This window comes from Girardinichthys multiradiatus, chromosome 6, assembly GCF_021462225.1.
Source record: "Girardinichthys multiradiatus isolate DD_20200921_A chromosome 6, DD_fGirMul_XY1, whole genome shotgun sequence".
Lineage (NCBI taxonomy): Eukaryota > Metazoa > Chordata > Actinopteri > Cyprinodontiformes > Goodeidae > Girardinichthys > Girardinichthys multiradiatus.
Window position 1 is genome coordinate 20,286,113 of NC_061799.1, and position 18,629 is coordinate 20,304,741.

Genomic DNA, 18,629 nt, shown 5'->3' on the forward strand with positions numbered 1-18,629 from the left:
TAAAAAACAAAAGATTTCCCTTAAAAGAACATATTGTAGCCAGTAATACCCAGCCTATTTGAAACTGACTGATTTTAAATGTTTCCTTACAGATATGTTATCTTCTCATTGTATGGTGTTTCATAATGTTTTTTTTCACACAAATGGTAAGTTTTCCTAATTTATACAGCATATTGTGCTCTAAACATTGTATCAGCAGTTATACGTAGTACATACTTTAAAATATATCTTAGAGAAATGAGTGAAATGGTTTATCAAAAACTACAACCTTTCAGCTGTTTTTGATAGAAGATGTACATTTACTGGAATGGAAAAGTAACAGTGTACAATTACCTAAAAACAGCTTCCATTAACTATGTGTTTTCTCTTTTTCTTTCCCATACACAGTAATCCACGCCCAATGTTTTCTCTGTTTAGATGTTCATTTCCTGGAAGAAACCACTGACAGAGCTGGTGCTGCCATTAACTGTTTACATTCGTGTTTATTTAACATAAAACATACCCCTGGATCAGTGCTTCTGTCTCATTTTTGTCCGCTAGTCAGTGGCAGCAAATTGCAGCTTATCCTGGTATTGCTGGATGTTTCTTCCTGTTAAGAGTGAGTAGTTCCTCTGCACTTGCTAATGCTCTGCTGAGACCACTTGACTGTACATGTGCTGGAATAATTATTAATTATTTGAAACTGACAGGTGCAATTTAAAAAAAATAGATTTCCATTTTTTGGGACATTAGTGGTCCTTACTCATCAGCAGCCAGACAGGAAGTAGTGCAGAGAGAGGAAGAAAAGACACAGCTAATGGCCTAGGGCAGGAAATCAAACCCAGGAGAGCTGCGTTGAGAACCTCATCCCCAGCACACAGCGCGCGCACTCCACCACCGAGCCATACGAACATTATGATTATGACTTACAACTAATAAAAACCCAAATTTCAGTTTTTCATAAAAGTCAACTATTTACATCAGACCAATAAAAAAGGATGTTTAATAAAGAAATGTTATGTCCAGCAAATGGCCCACACACTTATGAGAAAGATTGCTGACTTGACAGTCATACTGTAAACCACAATAGGATATTGCTAAAGAAGCTGAATGTTCAGTGCTGTATCCAAGCATATGAATGGAAGGTTTTTTCCCCTTATGCCAACTGATGCCATCAATGAGAGGAATCTTTGTAATATTCACTATGTGCACACTTAAAAGGCAAGTTGTATTTTCTATGATGAACTTTTTTATGGAACTACAACTCTAAAAAACAAAATATGATTAAACCTCATAAAAGCATGGTTTTAGCTTTGCAAGGAGAATATCTGTAAGTATTAATGTGCAGAAATATGTTGCAAATAATAAAAATTATGCCCACCCTTCTTTTCAGTAATACAAGCCTTCAATTAATGGAGTCTCTCGGTTTCTGGATATGTTGTTCATCCCTGTTTTATGTAGCAGCAACAACTGCCTACCAGACACTGCTCCCCCGTTGCACAAAGTGAGCGTAATTTTACTAACAACACTAACTGCTAGATGGGTAAAATTTGGAAACAGCTGATTGATTTATGTCACATGCTCAAACCATGAAAGCTGTCCAGGTATTGCCAAACGTTAAGCTTCTGGAATGGCATGCCCAAAGATCTGACCGAAACATTAATGAAGATTAGTTTAAGACACAAAACCAATTTAATGCTAATTTTTAAAGTGTGGTTAAGGTGCAACTTGCAAATCCATGTAGCTAAATATTAGTTGGTGTAATGTATGTAATATTATATGTATAATTTTGACCCAGTGCGAATTGGAGAAATATCCAGAAACGTAAAGTTGACTTGCCTGTTGAAGTAATATGCTCTGCAGAAACTATACATCTACCATCCCCTCACAGCATTGCTCAGACACACGGATACAAATACAAGATAACGAGTAGTTTGTTTAGTTCATCAAACTATGATCTGAAGAACAGACATAAAAAACAGAGACTGGGTTAGAAGTGTCCTGTCTTTATTTGCAACTTTTACCAAAAAAAACAAAAGGGCTGCAAATATATTCAAGTTTTGGTTTCAGTTTTAAAACTCCATGATCATGGCACTTGTTGAAACTGCCCCATTGATTCTCTAAACCTTATGAACTGGACGAAATGTCGCAGGCAGGATCAACGTTGACAAAATGCGTTAAGCTTGCTTTGGGAACACAGACAGGATTTAAGAGCCCCGTTTTTTAGATGTGCAGACGATTAATTCAGCCCAAACAGCAGCACGCCAAATAAAAATACAAAATTAAATATTTCATGAACACGCAAGTGAACAAAATGTACATTTAAATCTATGGCAGCTATTCCGTATCAGCCCTGTTCATGTTCATATGGTGATTAGTTTGTGAATGTTTCCTCTTAGGCTGTAGCCATTAAAAACAGCAGCCTGCTGAAACTTTTCCTCCACATGCAACACGTAGATACAGTACATTCATGTTTCATAAACTATTCAGTAAGTTTAAACTAATACATTTAATCAGAGAAGCTACAGGGCAAGAGCTGTGTGCTGCTGCATAGTTAAACACAATCTCAAACCTGCTTAAAGGCAACAACAGAAACTGAACACGGAGGACTCATCAACATTCTCTATCAGGACAGAGTTTTCCTGTCGAAGCGACTCCGAAGATTTGCAGAAGTATTCACACCGCTTGAACTTTTTCACATTATGTCAGGTTACAACCAGAAGACGTGTGTATTGGGATTTTATGTCACAGATCTACACAAAGTAGTGCATAATTGTGAAGGGAAAGGAAAATGATAAATACTTTTCAAATTCTGTCACAAATAAAATTTTAAAGTGTGGCATAACTGTTTAATCTGCCCCCTTTACTTTGATACCCTGAATGAAACGCTGTCTCAGTATAAAAGGTTTGTTAGAGGACATCATTGAACAACACCGTGAACACCAAGCAGTGAGGTCGGGGACAAAGTTTAAAGCAGGGTAAGAAAGAAGATCATTAAAAGAGGAGCAGTCAAGATGTTCTTGGTAACTTGGGAGGGGCTCCAGAGACTTGAGTCGGTCTATCACATAAAATCCCACCAAAATTCATTAAAGCTTGTGCTTGCAATAACAGAAGTTCAAGGAGTGTGAATACATTTGCAACACAGTGAAAATGAACGATTTTGTTAGCTAAACTGAAATCGATTCTTTACAGTAGACTCCACTGCTAAGATGATGAAAGCTGTCTACAAAGCTGGATGCCGTGCCTCCAGTTCTTGGAACTGTTTTTATGGCACATTATTGCACTTCAAAGTTAAAAATGTGTCTTCAGCTGGAGGTTACACCTCATTTTGCATGCAGGAAGGGGAGGAAATAAGGGAAAAAAAGTTCTGAAGCTGAAGCACATCCAGCACCCCACCACAGCTCATTCACAGGTCATTTACCACACAAAAAGTTACATATGACTTTTTTTTTGTTTTTTTGAAAACATACGCAAAAAACAATCACAACACGCAGTGACTGATTCAGTCCCATGTCTATTCGTTAGGAGTTAAAGCCACGGTGCGGTCATCTCTCCCTGAAAGCCAACACAAGCACTTTTACTTTTGTACAGAGCCCTATGTAGACAGAAGTGCAGTCTCACTCAGAGCCACCTGTGGTAAAATTGCTTGTAAACATGTTGCACTGCAAGATTTGGCCAAATGTGATGACAAACCAACAAAAGCAGCTGGATTCAAACACGCTGCTTTCTTAAAGAAAAGAAAGGGGGGGGGGGAAGCACTGTGGGGCACATGAGTGGCAGCTTAGATGGGCTTGTAAAGCAAAGAAGTGACATATTTCTTCTTGTATCTGTGAGTAGCGCTCAGCACCATAACTCCATCCTGCACACAGGGAGAAAACACAATACAGGAAAATCGTGTCAGATTTAAGCTAAGAGAAAACAAGTAACGATTGCAGAATTTCATGACAAAATGGCCCCAAAAAAAAGTCAGTTAAAAAAAACTAGACAGAGCCATGCAAAAGTATTCTTAACCCCAATATTTACATTTTGACACACTGCAAGAAAAAACTTTGTTAGATTTTTTGTGACAGACCAGGAAACAGTACTGCATAATTGTAAAGTGGAAGAAAAATTAAGAAGAATCATAACAATATATGATTTCATCCTGAAATAATTTGATGTGGAAGTTTGGAACTGAGTGAAGAATTGGTTGAATTTTTTTTTCCAGTGAATAAAGTGTATCCAGGCATAGCCTATGCCTGGATAGATAGATTATACCTGTACAACAATATATCCACTTGAAAACAATCAAAGCATATGTTTAGAAATGTTTAATAGGGACTGTGATCAAATATGACAATAAAACATGTTTAAATTACTTTGGAGTTGCTTTGATATTTAGGCAACCTAGTTTATCAACTGTACCTGAATGCAGCACGGACAGCTGTTAGAAAAATTCCCCGAGTTTGGGCTGATTGGATGCTACAGGCAGTCATTTGGACGTCAGCCGGTTTTCTCCAGCGTCTGTGAAGTTTACAGCCAGCCTTGAGTTTTTTTAGGTGAGTAAAAACACCTTATAGATGTTGAAAGACGCGTACGCTGACGCATAAAGTTTTGGTTCCGTTCAACTTTCTTTCTCCATAAAAATTCCTAATTGCTCCAAATAGCAGAGTTTAGTAATGGCTGAGATTTCTCTGTGTTTTGTTTTGGTGTCACTTTTTAAAGATGTGCTTCAGAATGTTGCATTGTGGCCTTCGTTTCACATATAAATATTTTGCACATGTTCAGATATAAACAACGCTGTATTCATTCGGTACATTTGTATACTGAACCGACAAGGCTATTATAGGTATTTTCGGTAAGAATACGTGGACCTTTAGACCCCTAACATATGTAGATATATATTTTGAACAGCTTAGAGGTTAGTGGTAAAACTGCAGAAGCAGCTAAGAGTGAGAATCTAGCGTTAGAACGACTATTCGTTGTGCACTCTACAAATCTACCCGTCATGGAAGCTTGACAAGAAGAAAGCCACTGTTGAAAAGAAGTCATGTTTGCATTTTTCTACAAGACATGTGGGGAAGGTTCATCTTCTAGCAGGACAACAATAAACATGCAGCCAAAGCGACACTGAAATGGTTAACATCAGAGCACATTCATGTTAGAATAGCCTAATCAAACGAGAATGGGGAAAAAATACTCGCAGCTATAATTGCAGCAAAAGGTGGTTCTACTAAATTTTAAAGCACGGAGGCTAAATACATATGCCTGCCACACTTTTCAGATTTTTATTTGTAAAAACGTTTTACAATCATTAATCGTTTTCCTTCCACTTCACAATAATGTACTACTTTGGGTCTATGACATAAAAACACAATAAAATCAAAGCTTTGGGTTTTAACATCACAAAATGTCAATACATTTGCAAACCACTGCATGTGCAATTTTGAACAATCGGAACAGAAAAAGAGAAAAAAAAAAAACTGGCTCGGGATTATTTGAAAGACCATTAGTGAAAACAACTGGGTGTAATATTTAATGTCCAACCAGCTCCATCTGAACAACATCAAACCACTTTCTGCTGCCAGTAAACCTACCTACCTTTATTGAAAGAGCATAAAGGTGATTAAGCATGACATGGTTGGGTTCAGGCAGCAGGGCAGGATCACACTGAAGCAGAGAGAGAAAGAAAACAACAAAAAAGTCCTTAGTTAAGAAGCTGTAACAGCTCAGCTCGATCTGCAAGTATTTAACAGTAAAGCTATGTTTGGAGAGCCAAGAATGAGGCTGTTGAAGATACTGACCGATATGTTGGTGTCTTTGTTTAGAATCACTTGAAGCAGGTGAGGAGGGAGGATGGGCGGGGCTTTGAAGTGCTCTTCTGGTCTAAAGATGTACTGATCCTGGCCATAAGGTCCTGGAGGGGAGCTGGACAGGTCTATGAAGATGTAACACCAGAAAAAAATAAAAATAAATATTCACATATAACCTGCGTTTTACCTGTAGCTGAGACAATTAAGAACAACATGAGAACATTTACCCGATGTGTCGGAGCACTCCAGAGAGTCGACCTGCAGGGCGTCAAACACCTCAAAGTCAGACTTCTTCACAGTGATCAGGTTGTTGATGGTGCCCAGCTGGCTTGTTACCACTGGCTGCAACACAGATCATCATCAAGCAGTTTCAGAATCAGCAACGCATGCAAAGCACCGATTTGCTGTGGTGAACAGATACGCTGGGGTCATGGGGTACATCATTAATTAGCACACTGTCAGTGCACATCTGTTGGGCTATGATCTACCGGAAAGAAGGACTAATCAAACTACACCTCCCAGAATTTGTTGCAGTTCCAAGCTTCCACTAGCCGTCACAGGCTGAGGTTACAAGAGGTCACGCATGCACTGACGTCACTTTTGCTGCCTGCCTGCCAGGCGCACCGGAGCATCTCACAACGAGTGGATTTATTAACTTGCTGGCAAGTGAACCTTTTCCCTCTCTTTACCCTTGAAGAAGAACCTTAAGCTAAAGCTTAGCCTAGCCACGCCTAGCCACGCTGTATGCTATCCGGCCTACTAGGTTAGCCTGGCTGTGGGTTGCTTGCTAGCTGGGCGCTCCTGGGGAAAGAGGGTCAAAAGGTTTAGAACATCTTTCTCATTTAATGGTTTTCTTTATGTTTATGACTTTAAATACGTTTTATATTTTAGATTCCTTAAAGTAGCCGCCCTTTTGCTGTGATGGCTGAAATATTAACCTCTGGCCGTCTCTCAATGAACCTCTGCGAAGATCTTTCAAGACTCTTTGGAAAACTATTTCAGGTGACCACCTCATGAGGCTCATGGAGAGAATGGCAAGAGAACAAAGCAGTAATCAGAGCAAAGGTTGGTTATTTTGTCATAATCTAAAATATAAAAATATCTAGAGTTATTTCACACTTTTGGTTTACTACATAATTCAATGTATGTTCATTGCCTTTGGTGAGAATCTACAATGTAAATAATCAAGAAAACAAGGAGACCAATTAAGTAAGAAAGTGTATCTACAACGTTTGACTGGTAGTGTGTGTCCATTACTGTTCATTGGTGCTTCTGATATTCTCATTTGATCCAAAACTCCAAATATTTCCCCATTCATCCATACATTTCTGGTATTGACGGACATCATCGTTTCATGCTAAAGGGTTATTTCTGATACTGATGTTCATCATGGTTCCGCACATTCTCGTCCATTACTCATTAATTGATTAATCTCCCATTTTACTATTATTATGTTTTCCTTTGTCCAGCAGTTTAGTGAGTGTTACTAGTTTCAGGTAGAGAATTCCATTAGCTGATATATTTGACTGTAAGGTTGAAATATTTAGTTAGTAAATTCACAAATATATTTAAAGAGAAGCGTTTTGTTCTTCTGTGTAAAAGTGATTGGCCGCCCCGAGGCCTGTGGTTAATAGTTATTAATTAATAATTTCAATAATAATAATAATAATAATCATTAGGTGCTAGTAGCCCAGCAATCACAATTTAATAGTATATTTTGAATATCTAAACATTGTGGATAATTTGGTTAGGAACTATTATTATGATTGTTACAGATTTAAATAAATATTCATAATAAAATAATCAGAATTGCACATCAGTTATCTGCTAAATTACTTTTTTTTATTCCGGCAGCTTGATCTGAAATTGTAAATCTATTTAAAAATATTAGTTTTTAACCAAATTATCGGTGCTATATTTAGGGAAACACCTAAGCAACCCTAAAAAGTTTGTCACTGAGACATTTCTTTAATTTATTATTTATTCCTAAATTTGTCACACATTCTAATTAGTAAACTTTGACTTCCCACTCCTGTTAGCCACTCTTCAATACAGGAAAGAGGAGAGAACATCCCATTCAAGTAAAATGTGTGTTGATCTTCATAATTTGGGAATAGGCCACATAGGAAATAGCTACTCGCCTAAACCTGTCCACATCTATAGTCAGAGGAGAAATTAAAAAGTTGGAGCTTTAACAACAAAGACCCAAATGAATCTTGCCAACACGCAGAGAAAAAAGCATGGTGAGGACATCATCGAGTCTCTATGAGAAGCATCTATATGTAGAAAGATTACTTTCAAGGCATACTAGAAACAAAATACTTTTCTGTCCAGCCTTCACAAATATAAATGTGGAACTTTCTTAAACTACTGAGATTTTAACGGTTTGGACGGATCGGACTGAGAAAGAACTTTTTTGCAACAAACACCAGAAGTGAGTGTGGTGTGAAGCGTTGTTAGGTTGAGTGGAGGACCTCATGGCAGCAGAGTGTCCAACGTTTCTTCAAAAAGCCCAATAACGACGATGGTGTTGATAAAAGAGGGACTGATGCAGAGGAAGATAAAGAACGAACAAGTAACCAGCCCTCTGCAACTACGGAGCGAACAAGCAGCAGCAAGGAGGTTAGATTTCACAGGAAGCAGGAGTTCTGGCTGAGCACAAAGGATGGAAAAATGTTCTGCGACGTGTAAAAAAGCCAATACAAGATACGGGTTTGTCCGAGAATGCACGGGCATGCAAAAAATTTAAATGAATGGAAATAAATGCCATTGAATGTTTAATTAGAATCATTTTAAAAATAAAGTGACGGGTAAAATAGATCATGACAGGATTTGTTTTTACTCTGTCTATCAAGATGACAGAGAACGAAAAAGTCTAGCGCAAGCTCTGCAGCCAAATGTCCCCCTTCCCCCACCACTAACTTGTGTGCCACGGGTTTCATATCACCTTCCTATTAATCAACACAGAGGCTGCGGTCCTGCTGGGGTTAGGTGACAGTGTAAAGCAAGTAAACATGTGGAGGTCAGAAAACAAAAGCAGCAACCCTGGACACCTGTCTGCGTTTGCCGTTCTCCGCTGATTATAAGAGATTTTGGTGGCAGTCAAATGTAAGCCTAAATAAACGCCGTTTGGTCTGTGCCGATGGTTTTGTTTTATTTAAACACCATGGCTTTGTCCAGGCAGTGTGGATTTTCTCTGGTATTCTGTGGCTTGGTGCTCTCCTCTAACGCACCAGAACAAGCTTATACTGGGTTCCAGTGCTGTAAAGAATAATTTGTTTGGGTCATGGCCTTCTGACAATTCTCAATTTATGTTTTCAGGACAACTTGTGTTGTTAGGTGGGGAGAATATATTTTGCATAGGGCTGGAGTCGTGAGTTGGGCTTTCTGTGTTGTTATCTTGTGCATGCAAATGAATAAAAACAAGATTAGAAAAGCCATCCAAAAAAACAATCATCCATTAAAAAAAAAATGAAAATAACATTTCTTTGGCCTCTTCCTTCGTGCAAACAAACAAGTTGTCGCAATTGCTTTTAAACTAAAATTACTGGACTTAAATTCATGGCAGGTAAAAACCATTTCTTTTAACAGTTTAAGGGTCTTTCTTTCATATACAGGTCCTTCTCAAAATATTAGCATATTGTGATAAAGTTCATTATTTTCCATGATGTCATGATGAAAATTTAACATTCATATATTTTAGATTCATTGCACACTAACTGAAATATTTCAGGTCTTTTATTGTCTTAATACGGATGATTTTGGCATACAGCTCATAAAAACCCAAAATTCCTATCTCACAAAATTAGCATATTTCATCCGACCAATAAAAGAAAAGTGTTTTTAATACAAAAAACGTCAACCTTCAAATAATCATGTACAGTTATGCACTCAATACTTGGTCGGGAATCCTTTGGCAGAAATGACTGCTTCAATGCGGCGTGGCATGGAGGCAATCAGCCTGTGGCACTGCTGAGGTCTTATGGAGGCCCAGGATGCTTCGATAGCAACCTTTAGCTCATCCAGAGTGTTGGGTCTTGAGTCTCTCAACGTTCTCTTCACAATATCCCACAGATTCTCTATGGGGTTCAGGTCAGGAGAGTTGGCAGGCCAATTGAGCACAGTGATACCATGGTCAGTAAACCATTACCAGTGGTTTTGGCACTGTGGGCAGGTGCCAGGTCGTGCTGAAAAATGAAATCTTCATCTCCATAAAGCTTTTCAGCAGATGGAAGCATGAAGTGCTCCAAAATCTCCTGATAGCTAGCTGCATTGACCCTGCCCTTGATAAAACACAGTGGACCAACACCAGCAGCTGACACGGCACCCCAGACCATCACTGACTGTGGGTACTTGACACTGGATTCTGGCATTTTGGCATTTCCTTCTCCCCAGTCTTCCTCCAGACTCTGGCACCTTGATTTCCGAATGACATGCAGAATTTGCTTTCATCCGAAAAAAGTACTTTGGACCACTGAGCAACAGTCCAGTGCTGCTTCTCTGTAGCCCAGGTCAGGCGCTTCTGCCGCTGTTTCTGGTTCAAAAGTGGCTTGACCTGGGGAATGCGGCACCTGTAGCCCATTTTCTGCACACGCCTGTGCACGGTGGCTCTGGATGTTTCTACTCCAGACTCAGTCCACTGCTTCCTCAGGTCCCCCAAGGTCTGGAATCGGCCCTTCTCCACAATCTTCCTCAGGGTCCGGTCACCTCTTCTCGTTGTGCAGCGTTTTCTGCCACACTTTTTCCTTCCCACAGACTTCCCACTGAGGTGCCTTGATACAGCACTCTGGGAACAGCCTATTCGTTCAGAAATGTCTTTCTGTGTCTTACCCTCTTGCTTGAGGGTGTCAATAGTGGCCTTCTGGACAGCAGTCAGGTCGGCAGTCTTACCCATGATTGGGGTTTTGAGTGATGAACCAGGCTGGGAGTTTTAAAGGCCTCAGGAATCTTTTGCAGATGTTTAGAGTTAACTCGTTGATTCAGATGATTAGGTTCATAGCTCATTTAGAGACCCTTTTAATGATATGCTAATTTTGTGAGATAGGAATTTTGGGTTTTCATGAGCTGTATGCCAAAATCATCCGTATTAAGACAATAAAAGACCTGAAATATTTCAGTTAGTGTGCCATGAATCTAAAATATATGAATGTTAAATTTTCATCATGACATTATGGAAAATAATGAACTTGATCACAATATGCTAATATTTTGAGAAGGACCTGTAGTTGATCTATTTAGGAATAAATGTGCAAGTTTGTTAAAAGGATGGCAGCACAAAAAGCAACATTGCTGTACCTCAGAGGGATCATGGAGCCACTGTCCATCTACAAAAAACTTGTACTGATGCTCTCCTTCAGGCAGGTCCAGAATGGCTACAAAGTCATTGTGGCTTTAGAGACGGAAAAGAAGAGGACAAGTAGGAGCATCACACCAGAGTTTCTTTGGTGAATAAAATTTACACATGGCACTGATGGCATAATTACCCAGTCATTCCAATAAAACAAAAAAGTGAGACATCTAAAGCTAATTAACCTTCTTCACCTCTTATTTAGGGGTATCTTGTTGCTCCAGTTATTGAAGGAACCAGTTATATAGACTTCTTTACCCCCTCCAGCCCAGCGAATAACAGTGGGTCGAGCCTGAGGACCGGTTTTAACCAGGTCGTCCAGATCTGGAGTGAATTCTTTCTCTCCTGAAGTCTAAAAACAAATTAAACAACAAACACATCTGGATACCGTGCTGTTGTAAAACAACAGTTCGAAATCTGAAACATGACTATGTTTAAAAAAATAAAATAAAATAAAGATTCCGTACAGATGTTTGGGTGTATACCTTGGACTCGGGTCCATGCATGTTGAAGACGTTGGGGTCATCTGTGCTATCCACCATCTTGCTGCCGGACTCCTGGTCCTTGTGGCTGCCGCTGCTGTCGGAGCGCTGGGCTTTCCCATGGCGGTCTGCAGACACTCTGTCACTTGTGTTGCCCATGGTGCCTCGCTACTCAACGTGCCACTGGAAAAACAAGACTATTTGTCTTAGTATGAAGTAGGGATGGCGTGATTATCTATTGGATCGTCTATCGGCGATTGAAGGGTTGGATCATGATTTATTTTTTCAAAGGGCGATCTTTATTAATTCATTTAATGCCGTGCTGGGGATGTAAAATCAATTTTATATGCGCGCTTCTCTGTAATTTAAAATGTTTTAATCATCATCCCCGTGATCTGTGCAATAGAGGGAATAAAATGCGTCTTTCTCTTTTTTCCTTTCCCTTTTCTCGGAGTAAGCGCCAACGCGGCTCCTCTTCGTATCTCTGCTCGTCATCTTCTTGTGCTATACTCTGTGCGCCACAAGTGGTGCCGATAGAGCTGTATTATCACATATAGTCACAAAACGAATAAACCATGACAGGCATACATTTGAACAAGTAACTTTATTACAAATCGAGAGTTACAGTGTGAAATAAACTGGCTTTAATAAATAATGTGTACAAACAAAAAAGCTTAGTTAAACGGTAGAATTTCTTAGAAAATGTGAATGTTACCACAAAATAAAATCACTTCAAATATGACGCCTACTTAGGTTTGCCTTTCATAAGAAATTATTTCGAACGAACTTAAAGCTTAAAACATTAAACAATAGAACATTGCAGCCTGCGTATGATAAACAAATGAAAATAAATGTATGACCTACTTTTACAAATTATTTGACAAAAAAACAAGCATGTTAACTTTATCTGGCTTTAGCAGACTGCGGTACCGGGTTACAACATTCCCTGCTTTACTGAAAATGCTCTCCGATGGCGTGCTGGTCGCAGGAATGCACAAATATTTCTGTGCAATTTTTGCCATTAAGGGTAAGCGGCTTTCGTTCCTTTTCCACCATTCAAGAGCGTTGGTTTCTCCATCAACTACCTCTTCTTGGAGGTAATTCGCCATTTCCGCCTGCGCTCGCTGCTCAGGAGTTGCAACCGAAGCAGATCTTATTGTGCCAAGGAGACTGTCCAGTGTTTTCTTCTTTTTGCTTGGCTGAGACTGGGAGAAAGGAGGTGCATCGTCGTCATCCGTAGAGTCCCGCACAGTCACAAGTGGTCCGGAAGTAGTCTGCTTCCAGAACAGCACCATCTCATCCTCCAGCTGGGTTCTGATGTAGTCCAGGTCAATACTGCCCACGTGAGTAGCTTTGTACCGCGGGTCAAGGAGGGCAGCTGTGCGCATTAACTGGATGATCTTGTCGTTGTCATATCTACTGTCAAGTTGCTCCAGGATCGTTTGTTTAATGGCTGCAGTCAGTTTGGCATCGCTCTCTTTTTCCTTGAGAGTATCTTTAATCAAGTGAAGCAGAGGCAGCAGCGATGAGATGGTGACGTCACGCTCACTTGACAAGATGTCTGTAAATTCAGATACAGACTTCAGGCCTTCTGTGACAGCCTCCAGCACGCTTACATCTTGCCAGCTAATTGTTGGTAGTGTGCGCCGAGTCCTGTCATCAGCAAAAACCTTTCTGATGTGAGGCAGCAGGGTGAGGATCCTCTCTGTCATGACATATTTGCTGCCCCAGCGCGTTGCACAATCCTGTTTTATAAGAGAAAATATAATGGGCAAAGGGCGGTTATAGGCTGAGTAAAAGCAATGTGCGTATTGATACTTTCTAAATGCGCTGTCTTCTGTGTGTATGTTTGTATGCAGACACCGATAAAACTATCCTCCAATCTATGTTATGTTATTATTGGTAATAATACAGTGGCAACACTAAGCTAGTGATGAATTTGTACATTTTTAACAGAAAACATATGATTGAAACTGAGTTTGTTATCGCTTGGTGGGATAACGGCTATATGTTAATACTTACAGTTATTAAAGAAAGCAGTTTCTTTATCCCCTGTTGCTCTTGCTCTTTCCTGAGTTGCTGTCGCCTTTGCCAACTGTGTGAAAAGGCTCCATTTATTTGGCGACACACTCCGAAAGCCCGGTCCGTTTTGTTTTTTTCTTTATTCAAGGCATTGTTGATGGCTAAGTTCAAATTATGCCCGAAACAACTGATCCATGGCCACTTCAGATCACAAACAGCTGCAACGATGTTGGCTCCGTTGTCGCTTGTAATGCAGACGACTTTCTCTTCTCCTATTCCCCATACTTGCAACCCATCCTGGAGTGCTTCAGCTAGCACCACCGCGGTGTGACTCTCTGGGGTAAAAGCTGTCTCGAGACATTTGGATTTTAATGTCCAGTCTTTTGAGACATAGTGCGCAGTTATGGACATATAAGGAGACATGTTAATGCTTGACCACATATCCGTAGTCAAAGCAATGAAGTTGGCCTCTTTTAATTAATTAACTATTTCCCCTCTCAGCTGTTCATACAGTTTTGGCACAGCAGTCTCCGAGAAATATTTCCTCCCAGGCGGTTCATACTACATCCAGTGTAGTCAACATTTTTTTGAAACTTTCTCTTTCAACCGCCTGAAATGGGACGCACTCCTTCGCCAGAAATCTTGCAACAGCTGTTGTACACTTGGTCCATCTTTCGCTGCCTGGCCTGTATTTAGTTGATTTAGCAAAAGCTGCTGATATTGTGGGCTGCCCCCGTGGCTGTCCCCCAGAAGCACCTGCAGCGCTGCTGGTTGGAGGCAGTTTTGCGGCCTTGGCGGGGTGATGGACTCGAATGTGCGCGAATAAATTTGTGGTTTGCCTATCCTTCGCAGGCACACATAATTTGCATAATGTGCAAATAGGCTGTGTTAGGTCTTGAGGCTCACCGTCAGCATTTGGATAGAACCTAAAATATGCCCAAATAACCGACTTAGCATTCTTTTTGGGCACCAAATTGCTGTCTGACTCTGCCATGTTTTCGGCACAAGATTTTTTTTTTGATGACATAATTGCACCCGCCCCATCAGCCGATTGGATCGTCTATCGGCGATAGCCAGTGACCTCGATCTTACGATCAGAAAATAGGGCGATTTCCCATCCCTAGTATGAAGCCCAGCAACAATGACTCTACAATAACTCAGCCTTGAACAAACAAAATGCTAAGGGTGGAAAATGATATCTTCAGGTTGGAATATGGAGATATGGAGATGAATGAGATAAAACATTTCAATTATCTAATGTTATTAATGCCCAAAAAATGCTGGTCGAGCAGTAGGAAAGCTGTGATAACTGTAGTCATCCCCTTCCGTCTCTCTAAGTTTTTCTCAGTCATCTAACATGCCTCGGAGTTTGTTTTTGCTTTGGAAAACATCGCACTCGTCACACAAAGCTTTTGTGGAAACGATCAACCCATTAGTTATCCAGTGTCATCCTATGGGAACAGCTCTATGACTTTACTGACACGGTGTGAACTGGTGGTCATTCTCTCTGTAGAGAAAAACACCACAGATTATGGACCGCCGTGGGCCTGTATGAGATCTCCAGGAGTGATGACCTTGAGAAAAAAAACAAACAAAAAAAACTGTTTCACAGTATTACGGTATGACCAAACATTTTGAATAGAAATGAAAAACTAACTGTTTTAGAAAAAGAGAATCAATAACTTTTTGTACTGTTGCTAAAACAATAGAGGTTCTCCACATTTTCTAGTCACGTACTCTCTCAGTACCCCCTAACTAGTACAAAGTCTTTGGTTGAGAACTAAGAAAATATGTAAAACACACACAGTGCCCTGCCATCACTGACTATGTATGAATGTATGGAGGAGTGGGCATGTATCTAATAGTGTATGATGAACAATGTACTCATCATAATAATAATTTGGATTTATTGAAACAACAATTAATTCCAAATAATGATCTTTAAAAACCACAAAATCTATATAAATACTTATTTGTCCGTTTTATTGTTATCATAATAAATATAACAAAATACTGTGAAAAACATCCATATCGTCCACCCCTTTATGTATGTATGTATCAACATGGGATTAAACTGCATTAAAATTAAATAGTTGCATTGAACTGAGTCTTTTTGCTCTTTCATATTAGAGAGACACTTGTGTTTTTACATTACCCTGCATTGTTGCCATGCTTGGTGGCGGTGAGACAGCTGCTTTAACTAGGCCATTTTTAGGTTCAGTCTGATTCTTTGCTGTTTTTAATCAGTCATCACAGAGAAAAGGTCCGACCCAAATATGTGGAGGCTTTAGGTTCATGGTCTTATTTTATAGAACGACTGAAAATATCAATGAGTCAATAAATTCAACTTTTCATACACACAGCAATACAGATTAAAAACAACACAACCCAAAAAACAAACAAACACCCACCCACACAGTTATCTAAAAGAAAAGGCTGCCCACTAGATATATACACATGCATAATGATCTTGGATATGGGATGGGATCACACATGCCAACACGCCCTTAAATGCAAGGAAAAGCTCAGAGTTTATAGAATAACAGCAGCAAAGCAGCTGAGAAGGAAACACTGTGATGTAGTAGCTGTGTCCCAATACAGTGTACTGTAACATTTATTTATTCCTCTTTTCATTCAACACGCGGACTTATGCAGGAATATATATCAAACATCTGCTAAATTTAGCTAAAGTTTTAAAGAGCGTATTTGTAAAATATTATACCTTCATGCTGTTCTATGCCTGTTAAAGAGTAACACAAGCATTTTAGCTGAATGTCATGTTGTTTCACACCAGACAAAGCATAAGCATCTGTCTTCTTCCAGCTGACCAGCAGTGTGCAGCAACAATTGGACATGGGGCATTTATTTTGTTTTCCTCTCACTACATAATTGTGTGCTGCTTTGTTTGGGACTGTCACATTAAATCCAAATAAGAAAGTTTGATATGGTGACATGATGGTGTGTTAGTTTTGCAAGGCGCTGGTGCATAAAAAAATAACAGTGGTTATTCTTACCATATTAAAGACGTTGCTGCAAATATATTTTGTCTATATAGATTTTGTAAACTTGATAAGCGATAACAAACTACATACTTATAGATGTTACCTATAAACGTTATATACTTATAACTTGCTGCACATGCAAAGCTAGTTTACACATGTTCTTCTCTTTGCCAGTTAGCCCATTGCAGAAGCTTGAATACAGCACTGGGAGATAATAAACTGTGACTGTACTGGTGTTCTCAGAAGAATGTGTTACCTGACAAGCACAGACAGTTTCCCACAGCCCAGCAGCGTCCTGCCCGCATGATTACAGGTAGATCACAGTTAGGCGGAAATAAAGGAAACACACATATAACGACCCGCGGCAGGTAGCATTGTGGCTTAAGAGATTTCCAGAAAGGTTAAAAGGCTTACAGGGAGCCCAGACAGATAAAGACAGGTCACCGTGGCACAAAGACCGGTCGCTCTGTGGGAACTTGGACTTGTCTGGGCAGATCCCACAACAAACCGACCGTTTACCCGAACACACACGTACTTCCACACAGCAGCCACCACTTAAACCCCACCAGATACTCGATGAACAGATTAAATTCGCTGAGCTAGATCAGAAAGTTGAAGGAAACCTCCCATCTTGGCAGCTGTAACCTGTGTCGTCTCCTCGCTGGATGTTCAGCTATGCCCTCCCTCCTCCTCAGCTCACTCCGACAGAATATTTTTAGCTGTAGTCAAAGTCAGCTAGCTAACTGCTACTGTCCACACACAAGCAACTTGTTTTATAGTTACTGTGCGGAAAACACACAATAACTATAATAACATGCGGTCCGCCGTGTAGCAGAACTCAGACACTCACCGACACCAGCTGCTGTTCCTCGGTACTGCAGGAGGTGAATCTGCCCCTGTTCCGTTCTGATTAAACCTCCATCCACACAACTGCGGAGAAGCGGTGCTCCAACTACGGCTACCGCTCAGGACACAAAGGAGCCTGACAGTTCACCAATCAGGAACAAGAAAGAATGGGGCGTCATCACCGGAAACGCCTATTAATAAGGAAGTACACCAAGTACACAGCACCGTGCGAAGGTACATTCAGATCTGTTCACATGTGACCTGTACAATCCTTTTAGCTGGATCTTCACCTGTTTATTTGGGCTCAGAGGATTTAGTCGGCAAATGTAACCATTCAAGATGTTAAATATGATAATTTCATTAATGATAATTGTGTTGACTATGGTATAAATCACATTTTCGTATGAGCTAAACCTTACATACAGAAATGTCGCTTCTTGAAAACCAGCCCAAATTTCATACACCGGAAGAATGCGTTAACATTGTTTTATGTCCATATATTTTGTTAAATCTAAAAGTGCATTTAAGTTCACCTATTTTTTTGACATTTGTATTTTGATTTATTGCCCTAATATTTTGTTGTATAAAACATGCGCCACGCTAAGTTTTATGTTCCTTATTTTGTCCTTTGTAAATTTGTACATTTAAAACATAATGTTCACTTTATGGTACCGATATGGGGTGTAAATAAAATAGAAACATGATTTAAATTCTGCTTTTTATCTCTTCTATTCAGCTGATATTGTTAGATCTTTTTGGAGGACAATTCATAAATGGTTGCAGTTAAAATATGAGCTTCCTGCCATGGCATAAAACATAGGAAATGGCCTGCCTTGTATAGCACCTTATCAAGTTCCCAGAGACACCAACACATGTGAATGTGTTGGTGTCTACAATCAGTCATCAACCCATTCACACACTGAGGTGAGCTACATTGTAGCTACAGCTGACCTGGGGTAGACTGACTTAAGTGAGGCTGCCATACAATCGGCGCCACCGAGCCCTCTGACCACCATCAGCAGGCAAGGAGGGTGAAGTGTCTTGCTCAAGGACACAGCGATTGAGAGATAGTGGGGGTTCTAACCGGCAACCCACCAGTTACAGGACAAATCCCTCCACTGTTGCCACTAACATGGTTAAGTTTGGATTCTTTATGTGA

The 18,629-nt window shown here is 40.0% G+C and overlaps 1 protein-coding gene and 1 long non-coding RNA gene across 5 annotated transcripts; one reads left to right on the forward strand and one right to left on the reverse strand.

Moving 5' to 3' along the window:
* The first annotated feature begins 96 nt into the window (after positions 1–96).
* LOC124869693 lies at positions 97–509 on the forward strand. The gene is made up of 2 exons (XR_007038646.1): positions 97–146; positions 388–509. It is a non-coding gene; the product is annotated as an uncharacterized LOC124869693 (long non-coding RNA).
* A 1,460-nt stretch (positions 510–1,969) lies between these two features.
* Positions 1,970–17,631, reverse strand: prkab2 (protein kinase, AMP-activated, beta 2 non-catalytic subunit). 4 transcript variants are annotated; one of them, XM_047367705.1, is made up of 8 exons: positions 17,475–17,631; positions 11,604–11,783; positions 11,313–11,470; positions 11,067–11,160; positions 5,999–6,113; positions 5,763–5,896; positions 5,560–5,628; positions 1,970–3,838 (listed from the first exon to the last, which is right to left on the reverse strand). In XM_047367705.1, the coding sequence occupies exons 2-8, from the start codon at positions 11,757–11,759 to the stop codon at positions 3,761–3,763; spliced, it is 804 nt and encodes a 267-aa protein (XP_047223661.1). In that variant the 5' UTR covers positions 11,760–11,783; positions 17,475–17,631; the 3' UTR covers positions 1,970–3,760. The 4 variants fall into 4 exon arrangements, with proteins under 4 accessions (XP_047223661.1, XP_047223663.1, XP_047223662.1 ...); XM_047367707.1 differs by lacking the exon at positions 17,475–17,631 and adding an exon at positions 16,881–17,395; XM_047367706.1 differs by lacking the exon at positions 17,475–17,631 and adding an exon at positions 13,623–14,620.
* Between the last annotated feature and the right edge of the window lie 998 nt (positions 17,632–18,629).

What these genes read in the sequence shown, in the direction of transcription:
- prkab2 (XM_047367704.1), bottom strand. Translation starts at nt 14,063, where the DNA reads ATGTGGTCAAGCATTAACATGTCTCCTTATATGTCCATAACTGCGCAC. An exon ending in AACTGCTTTCTTTAATAACT is followed by an intron (nt 13,346 to 13,622) that starts GTAAGTATTAAC and finishes CTTATAAAACAG; the next exon opens with GATTGTGCAACGCGCTGGGG.